The sequence below is a fragment of the Lagenorhynchus albirostris genome, chromosome 16, assembly GCF_949774975.1.
Source record: "Lagenorhynchus albirostris chromosome 16, mLagAlb1.1, whole genome shotgun sequence".
NCBI classification, from domain to species: Eukaryota; Metazoa; Chordata; class Mammalia; order Artiodactyla; family Delphinidae; genus Lagenorhynchus; species Lagenorhynchus albirostris.
Genome location: NC_083110.1, coordinates 68,251,539 through 68,268,238, shown reverse-complemented (window position 1 = coordinate 68,268,238; position 16,700 = coordinate 68,251,539). Strand labels below are relative to the sequence as shown.

Below are 16,700 nucleotides of genomic sequence, written 5' to 3'. Positions count from 1 at the left end.
CAGAGCCATATTTTCTTCAGTACCTTTAAGTAATAAAAAGTTACATGTACACTAGACAGCCCCTATGTATCCCTTCCCATATTCCCACGCACTTGGTATGAATCTTTTATGCAAGACTTATTTGGGGGGGAAGAACTTCGAGGGAAAAAAATAAAACTACCCCGCCTAGGCAGAAGAGTGGTAAGCAAACAAAAATTAAGGCATAAAATGTCATTAAAGAAAAAGTTTCCAAGGAACAAAAACACAAGATGCTGTACTTTCTCTCCTCAGTCAAGCCTTCACTGTTTCCTTTCTCGTAAGTGTTGATCTCTGAGAGTGTTTCTGCAAGAGAAAAATCAGCTATCATTACGCCTTATATAAAAACTCAATTACCATGGTTCTTAATTTCTATCTTAAGTAAAAGTAAACCAAATATTCACTTTTAACTGATATTACTTTAAGTCAAATCTGCCAATTAAAAAAAATTCACCACCACAGTAACAGTGCTTTATGTCCAATACAGCTGTCTGTACTCCCCTTCACAGATATAAAATATAGCTGTTTGCTCTCCCTCCAAATATAAAAAATATTTTATTAACTTGTATGCTGAAATACCACTTTTGAGTAATAGATTCCAGGGAGTTTTATGTTCTCATCACCACATCACTCCTAGTTTAGCAATTTTACAATAAAATTACGAACAAATTTCTCCAGAGATGATGAAACACTGAAACTTTAAGCACATTTTATCCTTCTCTAAGAAGAATAATTTAAACAATTATCCAGGGCCTCCCTGGTGGCGCAGTGGTTGACAGTCCGCCTGCCGATGCAGGGGACGCGGGTTCGTGCCCCGGTCCGGAAAGATCCCATATGCCGCGGAGCGGGTGGGCCCGTGAGCCATGGCCGCTGAGCCTGCGCGTCCGGAGCCTGCGCGTCCGGAGCCTGCGCGTCCGGAGCCTGGCGCGTCCAGAGCCTGTGCTCCACAATGGGAGGGGCCACAACAGTGAGAGGCCCGCGTACCGGAAAAAACAAAACAAAACCAACTATATTTTCACCACAATGAAGGAAGTATGCTTACGGAACCATGTATGTAATTTTTTCTAGTAATATAACCCCTTAGTTTCTTGCCGTCCAGAACTGATCTAATCTAAAATGATATTGTAGCACAGCTACAGGTAAGCAGCAAACGGTGGTATGGAGAACTCAGCTTGCATCATAAGACCTACTTTCCAGTCTGTGTGTGTGTGGTTTTTGGGGCAGCCACTTAACCTCCTTGAGCCTTCACCTCCTCATCTATAAAATGAGGCCTACCTTCTTGAAATCTTCTGAGCACTGTGAAGATTAAATGTGTGACTATTACACCATTGTAAAGCAATTATACTCCAATAAAGATGTAAAAAAAATATGTGACTATTAGATAATGCACTACTCAAATATAAGGTATTCAAAGGTAGACAACCTATATTTATTTCTGCAGTAGGGGTAAAGCCAGTTCAACCACTATGCTTTAAATCAAGTGTTTTGGTTTTTTTTAAGTAATATCTTCAATCTATTTAGAAACAATAGAAAATACAGGTTTCATCTGAAGTTGTGTACCCAAACACACTCAATATTCTTACGGGGAAAAAAAAAGCTTATTGCACAGATATAAAGATTAAAGCACATACAGTTAATCAACTTGATTAGAAATATGGTGATTTGGTATCATTAAATTTTAAACTCAAGTATGGTACACATAACAGCAGTCAGTATTAAAAATATATTAGAAAGGACTGAAAGTTGTAACTGCAAGTCAGCATTTATTAAAAATAACCCAAAACTTGTGAAGTAAAATAAATCATCTCAAAATAAATCATGAGAAGCAAAACTCTTGATCTTGCATGAATGATATTTAGCTTAGAACTTAGCCATACTTTCTTAGAAACAGAAACAAAACAACTGTCCATTATCATGTGGAGAATAGGTCTGACCCCAGTAGGTACCTCCTTGAGAGCTGCTACACCCACTGAGCCCCAGAGGGCAGGAGGACCTCGGGAGCTACTTGCAAATGGTCAGATATGAACTGCAGGTTAGCCAGCAAGAGTGCACATACTGAGTAAGTCAAAGATCCTTTGCTTTTAGCTAGAATTCTATCAATTCAAAGTGGTGAGAAGGACGATTTCATTTTGATGAGAAGTTCTAACTGGCTACTGATCACAAAACAATTTCCGAGGGCCACCTTAGAACAAAGGATCCCAGGCAATATAAAAAAGCAGGGGAACCACTATTCAAAATCCACCAATGTAGTCTTGAACCACTAGAGTCACCGCAGCCAAAAAAGGAAGAGTATGTTTTGTTTTGAAATGAAATATACTATCAGTACAGCCCATTTTCTGTTCTTGGCCTCTTAGAACCTCTTCACAAAAAGTGCTAAATGTTTTTATAGAAGTACGTACAAGGGAGAGTTAATTTCACTCTAGACACAAAGAAGTTCACGCTAAGCTTGACCTCACGACAATTTTTACAAGTCCCTGCAAATATCATCAAGAGCTGTCTCTATGTCAAACACAGTAAAGGACGCTGCAATCCGGACAGCCTTGGACTCAGTCCCACTAGCAGTGTCAAAGGGAGCTTACCAAACAAAACCTACAAAGACAGCAGAAACACTACAGCCAGACCTCAGATCATTACACCGCAGAATAAAGTACAGCCTCAAAACGGGTGTCAACCCCATTAGCTCTGTCATGACAACATGACTGGAGATGTCCTGCTGGGGGTTACACAAGTGCAAAAACATCAAATTTAACTTACTTAACTTTTTAACAATTTTTTCATTTCAGTTAATTTGTTTTGATTGGTTGGACTGTTTAAGAGGAAGAGAAGAATCTGTTCATGTTTTTCAACCTGAGGGTGAGAAGAAATGGTGTTATTTCATTCCTAAAAATGTTGGGAGTATAATTTCACTTAAGGAAATTTTACCCACTTGTTTCTGTAGCTCTGTGCAGCAGCAATTCATCCTGTTCACCTTTTCTAAAAGCAAATGCAAAAAGCCATTAGACAACTAGCACTATAAATAACAGAAATAATATAACAAAACAAAACCTGCAGTCTGAACATATACAGATCTGCCCCTCAGGGCAGATCCTTTCCAACTACAAAGGACTTGATCAATTAATTTTTCATTTGGGCTTTATGTTATCTACTCCTGTCCTGGGTTTTACCAAATGAGTGCCCTTACCTCCGAGGTTTCAGGTCTTTTGCCTGTCATACACGGGATATCTCTTTTCGGTTGAGGGCAGGCCTGCCAAAGCATCATCTTATGAAATAACTAGTAAGATCCATTCTCAAATATGCGAGTTCTTCTCACTTTGATCAGGATCAAAAGGAAGTTGGAAGCTACTCTGAATGCTTGACATTTCTAAAGCTCTCAGCATCAATTCTATCAACAGCGTTGCTGAGCCTGATCTAAGGAAAATCTGGACTGGGAGGCCTGCTTCCTTCCAGGTGGCTCCTCTGAGGTGGCAACATGAGTCAGCACCCTGCTGCTGGATTTGTAAAGGATGACGACAGAGGGAACGTGGCCATGGAGAATAAGGAAGGATCAGGTCAACTAAATTGATCACATGTGTTCTTGGCTACACTTACACCTGCTATTAATTAAACTTGAAAAAAATACCTTTATTTAAAGCACTTTGCTTTTCAGATGTGATGTTTTTCGCCAGACCATACATCACCAGCTTGTCAGCTATATTGATAGTACCATTCTCAGAACACTTCTCAACTGACACTGTGTGGACATTCTTGATAAATCCTTTTACAGAAAGCATTACATTCTGATTCAACATTAAATTTTTCAGTAGCTCTATTATTAATTGAGAACAGCTTCCATTCAATTCCATTGGTCCTGGAAAAAAATTGAATATTAGAGTTAATCTTCAAGTTCCTGAAAAATGATATTTAGATAAATTATCTAAGGATAATAAGCAAAAGGCTCACTGATTTAAGCTAGGTTTAGGTATGCTTTGATGTACTACTGCTGTTGCATTCAAAAAAATCAAACTTAATAAATATTCCTCAATCCCTACTATGTCAAGCACTCATTTAGGTCTAGAAGCCACAAAACAGACAAATGTGTGCCTTTGTGGACTTACATTCTAATGGTAGAAGCAAACAATAATAAAGATAATTTTCCAACTCTCTGAGTCAAAACCAAAGCAGACTGTGAGGAAATCAGTGTGTTATTATCTGCTGGGACCTCTGGGTAAAGAAACCAGGAGTAAGAATAAAACGCTACTTTAGCATTTTAGTTCCGTTTATTCAAATTCCAACTGAAGGGCTGAATAAATACGCAGATATGGTATGAATAGGAAAGTAGCCCCAAACGGTGCCATTTGAATGTCTCTAGCCTCTGTGACGAAGCAGAAAGACCCCCGCACAAAATGTCAGATGACTGACCCCAGTTCACCCTGGCCCTGCCACTTAACTAGCTTTGCAACCTGAGGCAAACCAGAATCTCTGAGCCTTGACTCTCTGAAACTAATCTGTAAACAAAGATGGAACAAATGAACATAATTTTTGTGAGAATGAAATAATAATAAAAGGTATGAGATTTTTTGGTAAACTCTGCTTGATATTTAGAAATCTGGGCTGTTGCTTAAAATACGTTTTTAAAATTTTTAATTTTATTTTTGGCTGCGTTGGGTCTTCATTGCTGCATGCGGGCTTTCTCTAGTTGCGGTGAGCGGGGGCTACTCTTCGTTGCGGTGTGCGGGCTTCTCATTGCGGTGGCTTCTCTTGCTGTGGAGCAGGGGCTCTAGGCGTTGAGGGCTTCAGTAGTTGTGGCACGTGGGTTCAGTAGTTGTGGCTCGCGGGCTCTAGAGCGCAGGCTCCGTAGTTGTGGCGCACGGGCTTAGCTGCTCCGCGGCACGTGGGATCTTCCCGGACCAGGGCTCGAACCCGTGTCCCCTGCATTGGCAGGCGGATTCTTAACCACCATGCCACCAGGGAAGTCCTAAAATACTCATTTGTTTCAGACTCAGTGCTATAAAAGGAAGAAAAACATCCCACAGACACCCAAATTGGAAAGTGACTTAATTGTGTACCTTCAAGGGAACATTTAATAATTTGGAAAGGAAGCTCCAGGTGGCTGGCAGAGATTGGCTGCACTCTGCAAAGAGGCAGAGTTTCAATGTTTCCATAGTCTGCATAGAGCACTTTCACATCAGCAGCTGATGTCCCCAGAACAACGGCACGGTACCAGAAATCATCACCTGAAAATACAGAGGAATCTCAGGTGAGAAGTTACATTCAATGATGCCCTCCTCCTTTAAGATGGTTATTCACAGTTACATTTACATCACTTAGAAATTCACACCAAGATTTCTGACTTCACGCCAAGGAGTTTAGATTAAATAGGAGCATCACATATACTCCTTGCAGATTCTACTCAAAAGACAGTTACAGAACTAAATAGAAAAAGGCCTAAAACCACAAGGATAGAGAACAAGAGGGAAGACAGTGTAATAGTGGAAGGTGGAAAGCAAATATGTGAGTGGAAATGATTTAGCAGAGCTCAACTAAAGCTGGGTGTAAAGAAGCCAAGAAACATCTCAGTTTGCATCTCAAATCCCCAAGCAATCAAGGCTCAATAATTGATGCTACTCATTCAAAAGTTGGAGCAAAGGTGGAGATGAAATGGGGATTGGATAACAGAAGCAGAGTTGCTTCCCCAAGGCACGTGAATAAACTTTAGTTTATAAACACATTTACACATAATATCTATTTTTAAAGTTGCTAAAGAGAATGCTCAGTTTTATGTTTACGTGTTTTAATAACGCTTAGAAAATTCCCCCTTTTCAGGTAACTGCTCCTACCCATGGGCAGAAGACGAGTGTCCTCCCCAGAGAGGACGAACCAGAAAGACTACGGACTGGGGAACGTGAGGCAGAGCAGAAGAGGGAGTTTACAAGAACCCTGCCAGGCAAGCTATGCACTCCAGGGAGGAGACGACCGTCTCAAGCAAAAGCACTTCAAGACACAGGCATCAGGAGTTCCCAGTGAAACGGCAGAGCCAGGTCACCCTACAGGAAAGTCCACTAAGCAGACAAGCTCTGCCTGTGCACAAAGGAACCTCCAATTAGCTTCTCAGTGCTTCACCTTATATAAATGAACAGCGAAAGATGATCAGATAGTAGAAGAAAGTCTCTGAAATGAAAGAGAAGACTGAAACAAACAGGAACTCAAGGAAACAGAGACCCAAAGACGGAGAAGACCATGAAAATTAAAAAAATGATATTAACATCCTCGGAGAAATGACCTTCCATCCTTGAAGCAAGTACAAGACAAGTTATTAAAAACCACACACTTGAGAAACAAAAAAAGCTACTGAAACCAAAAATGTGATATTAAAAATGAAATACGGAAGGCTGGAAGAGAAAACTGAGGAAATCTCTTGGGGAAAAAAAAAGAAAAAAAAACAGCAAACGAAATTCAGCAGTAGAGTTTAAGTCCAACGTGAGAATACTTGGAGTTCATAAAGGAGCAGAAAATAAAAGAAAGGAATAAAAAAATTCAGGAAAAATTTTCAAAACTGAAGCTCATGAATTTCTAAAGGGCCCACTCACTGGGTGCTCAGTACAAAGGTGAAAAGAAAACCAGTGCTGAGTCACATCATAAAATTCAGGGGCTTCCCTGGTGGTGCAGTGGTTGAGAGTCCGCCTGACGATGCAGGGGACATGGGTTCGTGTCCCGGTCTGGGAGGATCCCACATGCCGCAGAGAGGCTGGGCCCGTGAGCCGTGGCCGCTGAGCCTGCGCGTCCGGAGCCTGTGCCCCGCAGCAGGAGAGGCCACAACAGTGAGAGCCCACGTACCGCAAAAAAAAAAAAAAATTCAAAACTTGAGATGAAAAGATTACCAAAAGTTCCAGAAAGGAGGAAAAAAATACGTACAAAGTTTGGAGAACCTGAATGACATCTACCTCTCCACCAGCAACATCCACGATGCCTTCAAAATTTTAAGAGAAAGATGATTTCCAACCTAGAATTTTATCTACAGGTAAGCTATCAAGTAACTATTAGGGTAGAATAAAGACTTTTTCAAACATGAAAGATAACAAAATTTATCTTACATGTACCTTTTCTCAGCTTCTAGAGGATGAGATAGATATACCAAAATATTAAATCAAAAGTAAAGGGTCCAGAAAACAAGTTGAGATGAGGGAGGGAGAAATCTAGCCAACAAGGTGGGGTGGGAGAGAAATCCAAGAAACATAGGGGGTTCGTGCTGAAACAATCTCCAGTATGATGGTGAAAGGAAAATTTCAGGATGACAGCTCAGGTCTGGAGGACAAGCAGTCTGGATAGGAGTGTGTCAGAAGGCTGGAGCTGCCTACAATATGATAGAAGTTGATAAAGTACAGGCAGTATTCATGGAGAGAATTTATACCAATGCAGAGAACTGGAGATCATTAGTGAAAGTATATAGGACACTAGTAACAAAAAAGGCTGCAAAAGAAAAATGTAATTATAGTAACTACGTGGGTAGGCTGTGAATACTGTTTATGCAAAACTAATAACGTAATACAGAATACTTATCTAAACAAAAATTATGACACATTTCTACTGGGAAGAAAGAGAGGGAAATTGTAGATCTAGTTGTCATACAAAAGAAGAGGGAAACGAAATACATTTTTAAACTGCAAATCTAAATTTTAAGGTGAACACTGTTTGGGGAATAGAAAAGAGTCTTACCTGTGTATCTGGCACAGCACGCATCTCCAGGTTTTGGTCTAAAGGCCGATCGACTTTTCTGAGCACTGCAGTATTCTAACAATTCGGCTGTCAATACACACAGTTTTTCCTGATCTAAAACATATATAGAAAACGTTTTGTGAAGAAATTTTCAACTACTACTAAGCTACTATTTATAATAAAGTATTTATATAAAAAGGAAAGTCAAATCTAACCACTCAAAAAAGAACCCATATATATTAAAATATACATTTATATTTTTAAAATAGATAAAGCCAAAAAAAGATAAAACCACTACTGGTTACCTTGTGGCGAAGGGATGCAAGACTGGGAGGGGGCAAGAAGGAAGCCACTGGGGGGCTAGTTTCTTGATCAGGGTGGCTATTCTAGTGTGTTCATTCTACAAAAACTTGTTCTATTAAGCTGCAGTTTTACGACTGTTCAGTATACTTTTCAGTAAGTGTGTTATAGTTAATTAAATGAAGCAAAGTACTTCCAATTCATCATACCATATGTTATTGTCAGGATGCAATAATCCTAAGACGCTGCTTTCCACTATACAGTTTAAAGTTGATTATTCCTAATACTGGAGGATAAATTTAGGAGCAGTTATTGTTATCACCACAATTCTTGGTTTGACCATTTGAAAAAACTTTTTTTTTCATTTTTTTCAGCTTTCAAATACCTGCAAATTATTTTGAATAGCAAACTTGCACTAACTCAGCCTCTGATACTGCAAGAATAAAGTTAAATACGCTGGGGCTTCCCTGGTGGCACAGTGGTTAAGAATCCGCCTGCTAATGCAGGGGACATGGGTTCGAGCCCTGGTCCAGGAAGATCCCACATGCCACAGAGCAACAAAGCCCATGCACCACAACTAGAGCCTGCGCTCTAGAGCCCGCGAGCCACAACTACTGAAGCCCGCGGGCCTAGAGCCCATGCTCCGCAACAAGAGAAGCCACCGCAATGAGAAGCCCGCGCACCTGAACGAAAAGTAGCCCTCGCTCACCGCAACTAGAGAAAGCCCGCACGCAGCAACGAAGACCCAATGCAGCCAAAAATAAGTAAATAAAATAATTTTAAAAAAAACACTAAAATACACTGAAGAGATGCCTTAATTGTAATCTTTCACGAAATAAAAAAGGAAAGTCAATATTTACATGCTACTTTTCTTCATGATTAGGGCCAGTGTAAAAGATTTCTTCAAGTTTCTAAGATACAGTAACACTGTGATTATAGACTGATTAGGAAGTACTTTTCCAACGTATCTAAACTGTTTTGGTTCAAATTCTCGTAATGCTTGTAGAAGGTTAGCTTAGTAATAAGTACAATTCAATACAGACAGTACCTATTTTTAAACAAGAAATTATACAGTAATTAAGGATGCTGCTTTGTTATAAAAAGCTGTAGATGATCAAGACCAGGTGGAGTAGGTGCTGAATGCACGGCATGTTCACATTCATGTTTTTATAATTAAATTTTCCTTAAGTGTTATTATGATCAATTAAAACATGAGTGAAACAGAAATCATCACCTTCTTCTCCCCATCACTTCCTAAGGAATTCAGGTAAGTTCATTCTACAGTTTAAAAGACCAGCATAAATGTGTCTCAAACTCTGTTTGGTTTCTTACCTGGCATTTCATTTGGTAGAGCATAAAACAAGTTTGGGTTTACGATTTCTAATACGCTTGCCTGTACAGTTTTATTAACTGGCAATTCTATTGTCCTCCACTGCTCAGCTGAAGAGGTGGCTGAAAACATACGAAATACAGGTCTCTCATGAAAAAGATAACATTTAGTATTCTACTGAATACCAACATTCCCAAATTCCCAAAACGAAAATCTGTGTTTACATAAAACAATCTGTTTAATTTCAGGGATCTTGGTGTGCATTACAAAAAAGTTCAATCTATAATAAGAATCCTTAAACTATTATGCTCCTATAGTATATTTCAGTAGTATATTTCCATTTCTGTAGTATATTTAATTCTTAAAATTTACTCAAACTTTAAAGGATACATAGCTGTATGATACACGTCTGCCTGACAAGTAATTACATTAAAAATGAGTACAGGGCTTCCCTGGTGGCGCAGTGGTTGAGAGTCCGCCTGCCGATGCGGGGGACACGGGTCCGTGCCCCGGTCCGGGAAGATCCCACATGCCGCAGAGCAGCTAGGCCCATGAGCCATGGCCGCTGAGCCTGCGTGTCCGGAGCCTGTGCTCCACCACGGGAGAGGCCACAACAGTCAGAGGCCCACGTACCGCAAAAAAAAAAAAAAAAAAAGAGTACAGTGTTTAATAAAAAAGCCATGTTTCAATAAATATTAAACTAACTTTACTTATTACTAATCTATTTCCACAAAGCATATTTCTACAGGAAAATCATGTCACTTGGAATAGAAAAATTTTCACAGCCTATAAAAGCAAAGGATAACATAAATTTAAATAGCAGTTTAAAAATGTTACCTTGAAGCCATGGGGCATCAATTTGAAGACCATGTTTATTAACAGGACTGTTTTTCACTAAGTCTTTACATGGTGAACTAGCTTTTAAAACCAGATGTTCTTCAATCAGAACATCAGTAATTATCCTGGGATAAGAAGTGGAAAGATCGGTGAGTTCAACTCCCACTCCATTTTCAGTGATTTCAACCACTCGGGCTTGGAGTTTTATCCCTGTGACACACGTCTGAAATCTTGCTATGGCTTCTCTGGTCCAGTGTTTGTTTCTAGGCTGTATATCTAACAAATAAAACAGCATTAAGAAGAATTCTGCCCTTAATATGTTTTCTTTGTATTTAATTTTTGATAGTTTGATTAATATGTGCCTTGGCATGTTTCTCCTTGGAGTTATCCTGTATGGGACTCTCTGTGCTTCCTGGACTTGATTAACTATTTCCTTTCCCACATTAGGGAAGCTTTCAACCATAATTCAAAAAGAGTCATGTACCAAAATGTTCATTGCAGCTCTATTTACAATAGCCAGGACATGGAAGCAACCTAAGTATCCATCAACAGATGAATGGATAATGAAGATGTGGCACATATATACAATTGAATACTATTCAGCCATAAAAAGAAACGAAATTAAGTTATTTGTAGTGAGGTGGATGGACCTAGAGTCTGTCATACAGAGTGAAGTAAGTCAGAAAGAGAAAAACAAATACCATATGCTAACACATATATATGGAATCTAAGAAAAAAAAAAAAAAGGTCATGAAGAACCTAAGGGTAAGATGGGAATAAAGACACAGACCTACTAGAAAATGGACTTGAGGATACGGGGAGGGGGAAGGGTAAGCTGTGACAAAGCGAGAGAGTGGCATGGACATATATACACTACCAAACATAAAATAGCTAGCTAGTGGGAAGCAGCCGCATAGCACAGGGAGATCAGCTCGGTGGTTTGTGACCACCTAGAGGGGTGGGATAGGGAGGGTGGGAGGGAGGGAGACGCAAGAGGGAAGAGATATGGGAACATATGTATATGTATAACTGATTCACTTTGTTATAAAGCAGAAACTAACACACCATTGTAAAGCAATTATACTCCAATAAAGATGTGGAGTATAAAAAATAATAAAAATAAATAAAGATGTGGAGTATAAAAATAAAAAAAGTAAGAATTCTGTGCCCCAAAGCTGCACTTTTTGCCTCAATAATACCCAGGACTGGACCCTTCCCAAGTTTACCATTCAGGTCAGTGATTTTGAATATCTTTTCTCAATAATCAATTATATATCTACATCCTCAGTGCCTGAGTTGCAGATAATGCATCTACAAATATACTACTGTTTTAGGAGGCTCAGGATCCGTCTTTACTTTCCTCACTAACTTATCTTCACCTGGCATTTTTCCCAATAGGCAAAAATAGAATTATTATTTCTTTTAGAAGCCACTATGGTTACATACACAATGATGAGTTATCAACTATTCTAGTAAAAGATGTTAAACCTACACTTGCACCTTTGTGAAGAGTCTTCCAATGATAATTTCAAAGTATCATATTTAATTATTTAACCAAAAATTATCTTTCTGGGATAACTTTGGCTTATACCCTTATTTTCATAACAGTGGTTCTCAAATGTGAGTGTGCATATGTATTATGTACAGGGCTTGTGAAAACAGATTTTGGGGCCCCACCCTAGAGTTTCCAATTTAGTAGTAGGTCTTGGATGGGGACTAAGAATCTACATTTTTAACAAGTTCTCACGCTGATACTACTGGCTGTGGGGTGGAGGGGTCATATTTTAAGAAACACTGACATAAAACATGGTGATTAAAAACAATAATCCAGAACACAGTTAGTGTAAAATAAGTAGAAATTAAACAGGCAAAAGGAAAAATAAAAAGCATCTAATGCTTCTAGACATGACCACTATTAACATTTTGGTATCCAACCTTTCATAATCTTTATGTGCATATGGAAATACACACATGCACATATATACTCATAATTCTTTTATAAAGAAATTTTTATAATAATAAAAATAGTTGTAATGTTAGCCACTATTCAGTGCTTTATGCCTTGTATCTCTTTTATCCTTAATGCCTTTTTGAGGAAGGTACCGTTATTTTCCAGATGAGGAAAAGGAAGCATAGAGTTTAAACAGTTTACCTAAGGTTTCACAGCTAGTAGGCAGCAGAGCTGCTTCTAATCTGTCCTCTTAATCACAATGCCATCCTGCCATCTCTTTCATAACTTGCTTCCTTCACTTAAATCATGAACTAGTCTTCACATCAACACATACTTAACATTTTAATGACTGTGTAATAAGAACGAACACTTAATAGAACTCTGAGTGCCAGACAGACCCTGATCTAAACATTAATTTAATAATCTTCACAACAAACCTATGAAATAGGTACTACCACTACCCATTATGTGGATCCTCATTTAACCAAGCCTCTACTATTGGCTATTTAGGTTGTTTTGCTATTATTAACAGCAGTGTAATGAATTTCCATGTAGGTGAACTTTGTGAAATAACATGATTATTTCTTTAGGATGAATTATTAGAAGTAAACTTGCTAAGACAAAAGGTAAGAATATTTGAGGCTCTTAAGGAATCCTGCAAAATGTCTCCAAAAGAAAGCATCAGTTTTCACTCCTATCATAAGTATAGAAAAGCAGCTGCTTCCTTACTTTGACATCAACACTGAACATTTTGGCCAGTATCTTTAAATATATGTTTCTAAATTTTATAATATGAAACAGAAAATAACTTACACAAAATATTAAAATTATAAATATATTAATACTGAGAAATTTATGTACTCTAAGTATTAGAAGACAGTTGAGAAAATTTCTTACTCTGCACCATACCTACTAGCCAGCACTGTATCCCCTGAAATGGAAGTTTTAAAAATTTGGATGGGATCATTTGGAGTTCATCTGCAGTAACTTCTTCAATGTTTCCATAATCCACAAACTGTACTTTAACATTTCCATTTGATAAGATTTCCTTGACTAAAGCACGATACCAATTACCATCACCTAGATTTAACACAGAATTTGTAACATGGAATATTTCCCTTCTATTAAGGTTTGAAATTTTTATCTTGAAAAAGACCATTCTTTGTCTAAAGTAGCTAATATATTTCTCTTCCCAGACAACACCTTTAGTTTTTAATTCAGAAATCCCTAGAAGGAGGATTCTCAAAATTCATTCTTAGAATATCACCGAAGTTTTTATAGCATCACACTTTTACATCTACTATAAAGATTTCATTCATAACCTAACCAATATGCAGAATATTAAGTGAAGTAAAGACTTAATAAACTTGATATTTGTCAAACTGGAAGACTTATAATAGTCTCACCACTAATGAGATTGTTTCACTTGTTACTTGGTAAATAATAGAAAAAATAAACAGAAAAACATGCAATGAAATTAAGGTGTTTCATCAAACATATTTTCAAAATAAACATGCACAGGGTGACCAGAAGAAACAATGAATCTGCAGTGAACAGGTTTCCCACTCTCTAGCTTTTAATATTATCAGAAATTCTGGAAAGAAAAGCATTTGACAAAGTTAGGTAAGAATGTATCATTTGGAGGCTCCTTGTTACAAAGAGAGAAGAACAAAAAAACCCACAGTATTTTAAGCATTCACTTAATTTTGATTATGAAAAATATCTGCTTAAACATCAGGAAGAAAATACACTAAAAATGAGGTTTGAAAGTCAAGAAATAAAAGATTCTAATATAGTCAATATTGTGCCAACTGCAACTTACCTACAAAAAAAGCACAACAAGGTTGCCCTACTTCTGCCTTAAAATTTTTAGGCAACTTCTGCTGGCAATATTCTGCTACCAATTTGTTCAAGTCACTGAGTTTCTTTAGAGCTGAAAACACAATACACATAGTGTTTAATATTTTAAAAACATGCAGAGTAACAGATTTTCATTTAAAGTTGGAAAGTGTTTTGATCATAAAAACCCAGGCATATCCCCAAGCAACTATAAAGTACGCCAAATACCTCTCCCTTCTCCTTATTAAGCAATTGGGCAAATAAGTCATTATTTAGTTAATACTCTCAGTAAACCCCATGCCAACAATTTACTGGGCACAGAGCCATGATGATGGCATTGTTGTCAGTATGCTAGAGCATGAGCTTTGCATGTGGACCAGGAAACAGTGCACAAGCCTGCACAAAAAGGAAGTTACATATAAGCTGTCCTGAAGGAGTATATGTAATTACTAAATGGTTGGCACAGATAGTGTCTGCTAAGGACTTTCAGAGAGGTGAGCTCTGTGCACTAAAGGCTTCATAGAGAAATCTGAAGTATGACTTGTTTGCTAGAAAAGGAGAGGGTAATTCCAGAAAAAGAAACGGCTCTGAGGCAAAGTACCAAATTAAGCAGCCAAAAAAACACTTGCTGGGAGCAGTCTGGCAGAGAAGAGGAATGGAAAGGTGAATCACTGAAGAAGAACACCAGAGATGTGCTTGGAAATATACAGACCGTGGAGAGCTTTAAAATGCCAAGTAAAGGGATCTGAACACTATAGAAGTAAAAGAAAAATATCTTTTAAATATGTGGCAAAGACCCATCCACAGAAATGGAAATTAAGTTGTATCGAGTTAGAATTGTCACCGTTCAGGTTAGTCAAAATAAGAAAGTTTAAGGACACACTGCAGGAAATGGTGTGGGAGAGGGCACTTTCATACACTGATGGTGGAAATCAGCCTGGATGGCCTCTTGAGGGCACTCTCTCAAGAGCACAAGCGCACATATCTTTTGACTTAATAACTATTGTACAATTTTAGGAATTTGTCTCAAGGATATAGTCTCAGAATAAAATCACAGATTACAAGAATTGTTTTTAGTGATAAATGCTTGTACACAGGAATCCTTTAGCTGTAGCTGCACCTAGGTTAACTAAATTAGGGTAAACCCACCCAGAGGAATACCATGTAACCATGAAAAGGAATGAGGACGTACAGTGATGTGGTACCCTGGAACAGAAAAAGGCCATTACCAGAAATGGAAAAGACATCTAGCGAAACCCAGATAAAGTCTGGAGGTTAGTTCATAGACATTTACCAATGTGGGTCTCTTAAGTTGTAACAAATGTTAACATCTTACGTAATTGTGGTACTATAGAGAAAACTAGGGGTATACAGGAACTCTCTGTACTACCTTGGCAACTTTTCTGTAAATCTAAAATTATTCCAAAGTTAAAAGTATATTTTAAAAAGAACGGAGGAAACACTATGTGAACTGATATCCAAGACAGAGTGGGAGAAAAAGGCAAAGTGCAAATATTATTTATTTTACCATTTATGCCTACATAAAAAGGATTATATATATACTTACAAGCATATGTATAGAGCAACTTTGGAAAAATATTGAGAACATTGAGAAAAGGAACTGGAAGGATATTTAGAAATCTGAGAAGAGGAACTGGGAAACTTAACTTTTCACTATATTCTCTTTTGTAACTTTAAAATTTGTACCATATGCTTGTACAATCACTTATGAAAATAAGTGGCAAATATTTTAAAATAGTAGCCTATCGACCAGATGATTCTGTATGAAGGGATGACAAACCTCACAAGTTGGGAGCCAGTCAGGAACTTAGTTATCTAGGGTAACATCCTTATTTGACAGAGAGAAAACCCAAAACTTAGAAAGGTTAAAATCAATGATGCTCACCAGAATGGCTCAAGGGAAAAAGACGGAAAATACAAAGTGTTTGTGAGGATGTGGAACAACTAGAATTCTCCAACCAACAACTGCCATGATCACTTTGGAAACTTTTTAGCATTCATCGATCAGAGCTGAAAACACACATACCCTTTAAGATTTGGCCAGTAATTTCATTCCTAGGTACATGTTCAATGGAAATGCATGTGCGCTAAATCTGTATGAGAATATTCTTACCAACATTTTATAGCTCAGAACTAGAAATAACCCAAATGTCCAAGAGTAGAAAGGAACAGTAAACTGCAGTACATTCACACAACGGATCACTATGCAGCAACAAAAAACGAGCTACAGTCACACGTGAAAACGATGGTCCAAACTCACAAATGTGAAAAAAAAAAGCAACAAGGCACAGAATAGTACATATCGTATGATTCCATTTATATAAAGTTCATAAATGGGAAAAACTAATCTATGCTATTATTAGAAGGCACGATCATATTTACTTCTGAAAGAAAGAAGTGGCAGTGATTGTCAGCAGACATGAAGGAAACTTCCGGGTTACTGGTAACCAGAGGTTGGTTATACAAGGTTTTGACTTTGTGAGAATTTGTTATGCTGCACTCGTATTTGTGCACTTATCTGTATGTATGTCATACGTCAATGAGATCAACAATTAAAATTTTTCAAAAATGAATTTAGGAGACATTCTGTGAACTCTAAGCTGGTTTAAACAGAGACTATTGAAAACAGAAAATAATGTCTTACAATGGAATGAAAGGCAACGAAGTAAAACCAAATCTTTCTTGAAAGTACAAATACCCACTTGGCCTTTACTG

The 16,700-nt window shown here is 37.9% G+C and overlaps 1 protein-coding gene across 1 annotated transcript in view; it reads right to left on the bottom strand.

Moving 5' to 3' along the window:
* Positions 1-207: 207 nt before the first annotated feature.
* The window catches only part of TDRD1 (tudor domain containing 1), a 37,883-nt gene continuing 21,390 nt past the window's right edge, over positions 208-16,700 (bottom strand). The window contains exons 15-24 of the mRNA XM_060125970.1: positions 13,948-14,058; positions 10,175-10,450; positions 9,340-9,459; positions 9,242-9,244; positions 7,708-7,821; positions 5,061-5,228; positions 3,635-3,862; positions 2,942-2,988; positions 2,770-2,862; positions 208-321 (exon numbers count right to left, since the gene is read on the bottom strand). Of these exons, the coding sequence (XP_059981953.1) occupies positions 2,770-2,862; positions 2,942-2,988; positions 3,635-3,862; positions 5,061-5,228; positions 7,708-7,821; positions 9,242-9,244; positions 9,340-9,459; positions 10,175-10,450; positions 13,948-14,058 (1,160 nt within the window). The 3' untranslated portion in view covers positions 208-321. The remainder of the gene's footprint in view (positions 322-2,769; positions 2,863-2,941; positions 2,989-3,634; positions 3,863-5,060; positions 5,229-7,707; positions 7,822-9,241; positions 9,245-9,339; positions 9,460-10,174; positions 10,451-13,947; positions 14,059-16,700) is intronic.